We start from the raw sequence: 8,347 nt of genomic DNA, 5'->3' as shown, positions 1-8,347 counted from the left end.
TTATGAATAATTTATTTCCTAATATATTACTTATGTTTATTGACTGGATACATTTTTTTTTTTTTGACTAACTTTGTAATGTAACCGAATTCGTTTAATTTACGCCCATTACTTTAATAATAATTATTTTTTAATTAGGATTAGAAAAATTAGACTAGAAAGGTTACCCCTAGTAACTGATGATACATTTAATTACGTTAATATAAAAACTAATAATCTCGTTAATACATTTTTATTTAAAATTTTTAAAACATTTATATGATTCAATGTTTTTCCATTACTTATTTTCTGTATCAATTATCAGTAAAAATGCTTCGATTTTAAATTTTGGGTGTGGTGTTTGTTAACAAATTGGATCTAGATAATACTTATTTTGAGGAGTTAAAAGTAAACAATTCCCAGTACTTTTCATATTTACGGGGAAATACAATAAAAAATATTAAAGAAAAACAGCATTTTTATACGTAAAAGTAGTACTTGACGAAATGATGGTTAGGGCGTCGATGGTTATTCTAATAAGATTATTTTACTATTTACCTCTCATTACTCAGTGATTAGTCAAGAACCCAGACGGCGACCGGCCAACCGTTTATTGAGCTTATTACATTTGTTATTATCATGAATTTATTATTTATATTATGAAAATGTAACGCTATCTGTATGCGGAAACGTGAAATGTTTATATACCGCAACCGTGATAACATAACCTGAAAATAATTTGAAAATGTTTAAACCTATCATTCAATACGCTCATCATTCGTTTCTCATGGCAATTGCTTTTGTTTTATAAAATCTTAATATAATATTTATTAGAACCATCTAATACTTTTGATACTTGCTTACGATTTACGTTTTAAAACACTACAGTATTTAAATCTTTTCCATCCGAATACATTCAACTTACAGTCACCAAATATTCACAGAAAATGGCCCAGACTGAAGCTGCTAAAAAGGTGAATAAAATATACAGTTGAAAATAATCAATACATGATTGGCGAATTCAACAGATGTTGAAAATTTGTATAGATCATTTTACTCACGTTTAAGATTTTTAGTGCACTGTTTATGAAACTAATCCTTAACATCGCTAATCATCACTTAAAATCTTGTATTAATAACTTCACAAATTAATTTTTTGAATGTTTTAATTGCAAATAATTGTACATATTATTAGTTTACTGGTGTATTGAAACCGATTGATTTTTGGTTATAAACATTTTGTCTTAATGGAGTAAAATATTATTTATTTTCTACATTGATTTATCTGTTATTGATAATTTACTTATTTATGTTTTTAGGCAAAAGAATTCCATGAAACATTGAAGGTTGACGTATGTATTGAAAATATTTTTACTTGTAAGATTAAATTTGTTGGTAGATCGCTATCATTTTTATACAAAATTTAATTTTATAATTAAATTTTTTTTTGTGTTTCCAAAAGCAGCAATATTGGTATGCTTTACTCAACTAGTATGAATCATATTATGAATTATTAATTTATCAATTGTTCCTTCGACAAACATAATTTGAATGTTATTTATCTTATGTAATATATAAATAACAATTATTTTTTAGTTATAACTATTGAACATTTTTTTAATATCAGCTTATTTAATCAATATTTTAATTATTGAGACTAAATTTAATGTAATACAATGTTTAAATAATAATAATAAAATAAATTTGCAATAATAATTTGGGTAGAACTTACACAACAGTCAACAATTATATTAATCTAAAATAATGTTAAGTATATATGGTGTTGAAATACTAAATGCTGAAACTTATTTTATTATGTTTGTGTTTAAATTATAGGCAGAGAATCGTATAGTTCAAAAATTTCCTGAACGAATAATACATTTAAATGAGTTACTCAAAATGCCAGAGTTTCGTATTGCTGCAAATGACATAAAATGTAAACTAGAAATTCCCACAATTTCTAAAATAGAAAATAATGTAAACAAGTGAGTTCAAAAAAAAAAAAAAATTGTATAAAGTAATTATATTGAGTATGCTTTAGTTTAAGATAATAAAATATTTAAACAATTTTTTGATTTTAGTTGTGATGGAAAAAATCCGGGAAAAAGGCCACGTTTAGATTCAAATTCACATGATACAATTCCAGGACAAACGCTCATACCATCCAATAAAAAACTTGTTGAAGTCATTAAAATTCTCAAACCCAATATCAAACAATTAGCTGAAGACACCAATGCTGTTCGTGAAATAATTTTAATATTTACATAATTATCATAATTCATAATTATTTGTATTAATCTTTATTTTTAGTTAAAAATGTGGGTATCCTTATTAATACCAAAAATTGAAGATGGTAATAATTTTGGAGTGTCTGTACAAGAAGATACTCTTGCTGAGATACAGCAGGTTGAAGTCGAAGCAACCAATTATCTTGAACAAGTATCACGTTATTATGCATCTCGTGGAAAACTTATCTCCAAGGTTTGTATTAGTTTTAATAATTAATTATGTTTGATGTATAACTACCAGATTGGTTAATTGGTTTTAATCTATGTAACTATTATATTATGATGTTAAGATATGTTTGGAATACAGAACAAAACTTATTTTTGATTTCAGAATTCTTATAAATTAAAATCTGATAAATAATAATTTTAAGAACAAAAATACACAATATACAAACTTTATAATCAATAATATATATATATATAAATATATATAATAAAAATTCTAATCTATTTTATGGGCTCATTTACAGGTTCTATATGATACAATTATACTTTATTTGTAAGGAATTTCCATTACCAGCAAAATTATTTATCTATATCCGGTCTAATAAAAGTTATTAGTTTATCATTTTGTTAGATTTTGGTTAAAATAGAATGTTACACTTGCATGTTTTGTTTTTGTTTTTTTAACATACAACAATAAACTTGTATTCATTAGAACTTGTTTTGTGTTAACTTTGATTTTAAACTGGCTTGACCTATTATCAAAGTTGAAGGTAATCAGTTATTAAGACATGTTGGTTTTTATATTTTAATTTTTTAGATAATTATGAGTATTTTTAATTTGTAATATTTCATTTATTAAAATATTGAAAAAATCTAACACTCAATCACTGATTATTTTTTTTTCCAACTTTTGTAATAGATCAATCACTCATTAATTTTTAAAACTAACAACGCAATAGATTCTATTCAATGCAAATTTTCTATGTTGTATGTTAATAAGACAGAACATTTTCCGAACAAAAATATTAGTACAGCCCACTCCGTTATTTCTCAACCTCAAATCGATCATATAAAATTGAATATAAGATGTGAAAAAGAAATGTCCAACTCATATATAATAAATCAGCCCCCCCCCCCCACAAGGCAGCATGGTAATCGGTCAAAAAGTCCGTTTTAAAAAAAGTTGGACAAAAAGTCCGAATTCAATTTTTATAGTCAGACATAAAGTCTTAACACATTTTTAGTGTCAGACAAAAAGTCCGAAAATACAAAATATTTTATATAATTAATATTTATTTTAAAAATTTAAAAACGTTGACATTATATATTATACATATTATATTATCATATTTATTTCTATTTTCTTATTTTCATTTATAATTATATGATATTTATTACAACATGTTAAAGACCTGCATGAGCTGGGCAAGCCTTAACCGATCCGGAATTAGCCTGCCCCGAGTAGCTTTAGGGCCAGACCAGGCTTGAAGTTTTATATATCAATATATTAAATGTTTTTATTATAAATATGTTATTATAATTTAGAAGTAAATTATAGTTATTGTTTATGAATACAATATTATTTAAAAAAAACCATAAAAAATTGACCTATCCGGGCTGGGCCGGACTTGCAACAAAAAATTACCAGGCCGGACTCGGCTAAAAATTATCAGCCCATGCAGAACTCGACAACATATTAGAACAACAATATCAAAATTTATTTGTAATTAAATACATTTTAACAAAAAATGAATTTTATTTTATTTATAAACACATCAATCTAAACTAAAACTAATATCTTAGTTATAATAAAAATATATAAATTTGTCATTATTATAGGTACCTATTACCTAACTACTACTATAGTAGATTTCTGTCATATATTTGTTAGTTAAATAAAAATATAATAATATGTGTACAGCATTTTTAAACTTTTAAAATAAATATTAATTAGGTATATAAAATGTTTTGTATATTCGGACTTTTTGTCCAACTTTTTTTAAAGCAAACTTTTCGTCCGCAATTCAGCCAGTATCCTTTTTTGAACTCTATAATATATTATACAACAAACCTACCATAGTTCAACACTATTCTAGCTTTCTTTGTTGATGATATAGATTAGATATAACTTCATCCTTCATCCAACTCCAATATAATCACTGCCCAAACTACCTCCAAAACCACTTAATTTTACTAAAAAAATAGTTCATTTTATGGAAAATTAAAATCAACAAAAGCAAATCCAACCCTAAAAATATTCTTTTTTTCACCTAAATGACCAAATAATCCCCATGGATAATTCTGTTACCTAGGTTTCCTCTTTGACTAACAACTAACCTGATTAAACCACATACATTAAATAAATAAAAAAATTAAATAAAACATTGCTTAATCTCAGACTCCACTAAGACCACTACTCCAATCCAAAATTTCTGAAGAACAAAACAATAATTAACAAACAAATTAATATTACGTCTTGCAATGTCGCACCGCATCCAACTCTGGGGAATCTGAAAAAATTCAAACATTTTATCAATAACTCTTTGTGTCCTCTCTATTGTTTCTTGTTACATTAATATAACACTTCAACATACCAACATCACTATAATAAATTTCATAAGAATTCCTTCAACCACGCAAACCCTCTCTTATAAAAACTTCTTTTGTTCATTATCTAACAACCTTTTTATGTTTTCTCTAAAGTAAATGACCACATTATCTATTAAATAATCAATAATAACTTCCAAACAACGCTAAATTCTGAAATTGGAAATAGTGTCGATGGATGCTCTCTTTCCTCATGTTTTTTGAGTCTTATTGTATTAAATGTGTTTACAGATTAATATTGTAAAATAATGTTTAAAAATAAATAATTTGTTGCCCATTTTAACATTTATATTAAAAATGATCTATAAATTGATAAGGAAGGAAATCAGAATTTTCCTTCAAGTCAAAATAAATCTTAATCTTGTGTGGTTTAGACTAAAAAATGTAAGTTCCTTTGTTTGGAATAATACTTAAATTAAGAATCTAATCAGACAGTTACAATTATTACCTTGAATATGTCTAAAATAGTTAACATTATCTTAAAGATAAATAATAATTAGGTATTTTTACGATATACATGTATTGAGATAATAAACTCAATTCTATTTTGATTTATCTAGAAAATTTGGGGGCAAATAAAATAAAATTGGCAACACATTGTTTTGGTAGCAACCAAACGATGGTAGTAGAATAACTGTTAGTTATTAATTGTTATAAATAAAATTATACATTTTTAATTTTAAGTTGAAGACAAATAAATACAATTTTTAATAATTAAAATCATTTTTTTTTAGGTTTGCAAATACCCTTATATTGAAGACTACCGGTGTGCCGTTGAGGAATTGGACGAAAGACAATACTTATCCATGTCTCTTACCATGCACGAAATTCGTAATCGTTATTCAACACTGCACGATATAGTCATCAAGAACTTTGACAAAATAAAGAAGCCTCGATCATCAAACACTGACAGTTTATATTAAGCGCAGTAAAACCATACTCAAAACATTAAAATCTAAATTTACACCCTTATCATTCCTTTAAAATGTTCATATTCATGTCAAAAATATAAGCAACATTTTTTTAGCAATAAGAATAAAATCTTATACAAAATGTTATCTTCAGTTTAACATTAAAGATGTGCAGGGTAATAATAGTATATCTTTAATGTTTATAATTTACAATTCATATACATCCTATCCTATTAAATTCTAGATTTACGAGAACCAGACAATATAATATGACATAGATAATAATATTGTAATGATACATTTTTCTACGCTTCCCTGTTACTACTGTATATTATATTAAGGTTTTTAAAATATTTAAGTTTGTCTACAATTTATTGGTGTAAAAAATTTTTACCAATTTTTCTAACATTTGTATACTATTTTTTTTAAAGTTTTATATTAGCAAAGTTAGTGAAGATGCTTTATTTTCTGATTAAAATTAAACAAAGATTAGCTTAAAATATAATATCGTATCAGATTATATATATAAAAAAAAAAGGTTCCTATTCAAAATATGTATTAATGTTTTTTATTTTGCCATAATCTCAAAGTTTTACCACATTTATTTCTGTTAACATTTACGACTTACAATCTGAATGTTAATAGCTTAGTAATATCAAAATGGGTTAATTTTTATACTAAATTTTAATAATTATACTAGAAGTTTTGAGTTTTATCATGTAAATTATCAACCATACAATTCATGTGAGATATCACATTATTGTCCCATTAAATTATGATTTAATCTAAAGACGTGTTTATATTGTTCAGAGAGCACATATTGGCTATTGCAGGTAACATTGTGTCTTTGTTATGAGTTTATAACTTACATACTTAATGAAATATATACTTTTTCTAATATGGGCATACGATTACATTGTTGAGTATAGATGTTTATTAGTAGGCAAATAGTTCTTTTCATTTATTAAATATTTTAGAAAAGTCTATAACATAAGTAAAAATTAGATTTAGTTTATTTTGAGGTATAACTAAGTATGTTATAAGTGTTATAATAACATTTTGATATATTGTCAAGGTTCAATGGCAACTGAGCACTAAAGTCATATCAAACATGTATATTGTCTGATTATAAAAAATGATTTAAAAATATTAATTTAAGTCTGAATAGTTGTTAGATGTTCAAATTAAAACATATTAAAATTGTAAATAACTAATACCTAACTATAAAATAAACACTGAATTGAACTATAATTTCATTGAAATATTTATTGTTCCCCTTCAAGAGATTACATAGACATAATATTCTATAATTATATATTAATATTAAGTTAGGTCATGTCATGAGATACTGACATTTAATCAAATGTATGTTTTACACAATGTCGGTACTAATGGGCTGCTATTTCATACTATCTGACCAACGTTTACAAGTTACAGTATATACAGTGTAAGTAGCCTAGGAGTAAGGGTTGAATTTTTACTACCATTTTAAACCTGAACTATAATGTTTAAAATAGTTGAAAACTTGGCTGTTCTAACCGTGATCAACCACACCATATTTGATCGTTTTAAATTTTTAATACTCTTTAAAACATTGGTATGCTGTATAATAATCAATGTGTATCAATATCTAAAAAAAATATTTATAGATCATTATAACTAATTTATTAGTTATTACTAGTTTTTATAAGAACATATTTTATCAAACCTAATGACCTACAAGTCTATTTAAAATATTTATTCGACTATTTCGACTCATGTCAAATAAAGTAATAAATATAGTTAGTATGTAGTAGTATACCTACCTATAATCGACAGTGGCGTAATTAGGAATTTTCATGGGGAGGAGGGATTAATTTTTTTTTTTTGTAGAAAACTTTAAACTTTACCACTTAAAAAAAAATCTTTAAGCTATTAAGAACACAATATTTATAATATTATATAGTTGGATTATTAATAAATTATAAATATTGAAAAATGTTAGTAAAATAAGGCTCGGGGAGGGAACTATCCTCCTCATCTTCACTCCTTAATGACACCCCTGATCGTCAATATGGTAAACTTAGGACTCTGGTCTAACTTGAACTAAAAACAGGTTTTGTTAATTTGATTCTTGCACCATTGTATCATAATCGCACTAAAAAGTTAAAATATTTTGTTCGCAATATAATGCTTTTTAAAGTTATATTATATTCTACATTCAATGGTGCCAATTTTTTTGAACTAATTATGATATTTTCATTTTTTTCCCCTTTAATTGTAGAATTTAAATGTTGATAAAATTGTTTCGAGTTTTTAAGGTAATTTAATTTAGCAACAACATATTTTGATATGAAAAAACAGTAAATTTTTGTTATTTTTTTTGTAGTTAAAAAATAAATTAATTGTGACTTTACAGCTTAATATTATAAAACAATCGAGTTTTATAATATTCTCGCGAGTCAAAGAAGTTATTGAATTATTGATATATTATTATATAAATATTTTCATATAATTGAATTTAAAAATAATATAAAAAACAACGCCAAATATGTTATTCTTTTTTAAAAATAAAATTGTAAATAAAGAAAAATGTATGATAATACAAATATAATATTTAAAACAACAACAAAAAAA

General features: G+C 24.7%; 1 protein-coding gene across 2 annotated transcripts; it reads left to right on the top strand.

Moving 5' to 3' along the window:
* Positions 1–744: 744 nt before the first annotated feature.
* LOC113560930 (proteasome activator complex subunit 3) lies at positions 745–5,919 on the top strand. Of its 2 annotated transcripts, none has more exons than XM_026967063.1 (6): positions 745–953; positions 1,299–1,325; positions 1,816–1,964; positions 2,061–2,217; positions 2,290–2,460; positions 5,555–5,919. In XM_026967063.1, exons 1-6 carry the CDS (start codon positions 927–929, stop codon positions 5,741–5,743), a joined length of 720 nt encoding a protein of 239 aa, XP_026822864.1. In that variant the 5' UTR covers positions 745–926; the 3' UTR covers positions 5,744–5,919. The 2 variants fall into 2 exon arrangements, with proteins under 2 accessions (XP_026822864.1, XP_026822863.1); XM_026967062.1 differs by having other exon boundaries at positions 1,299–1,331.
* Positions 5,920–8,347: the final 2,428 nt, after the last annotated feature.

Source organism: Rhopalosiphum maidis, chromosome 4 (assembly GCF_003676215.2).
Source record: "Rhopalosiphum maidis isolate BTI-1 chromosome 4, ASM367621v3, whole genome shotgun sequence".
Taxonomy (NCBI): Eukaryota; Metazoa; Arthropoda; class Insecta; order Hemiptera; family Aphididae; genus Rhopalosiphum; species Rhopalosiphum maidis.
The sequence above is the reverse complement of the archived record's forward strand: the minus strand, read 5'-3'. Positions and strand labels throughout refer to the sequence as shown.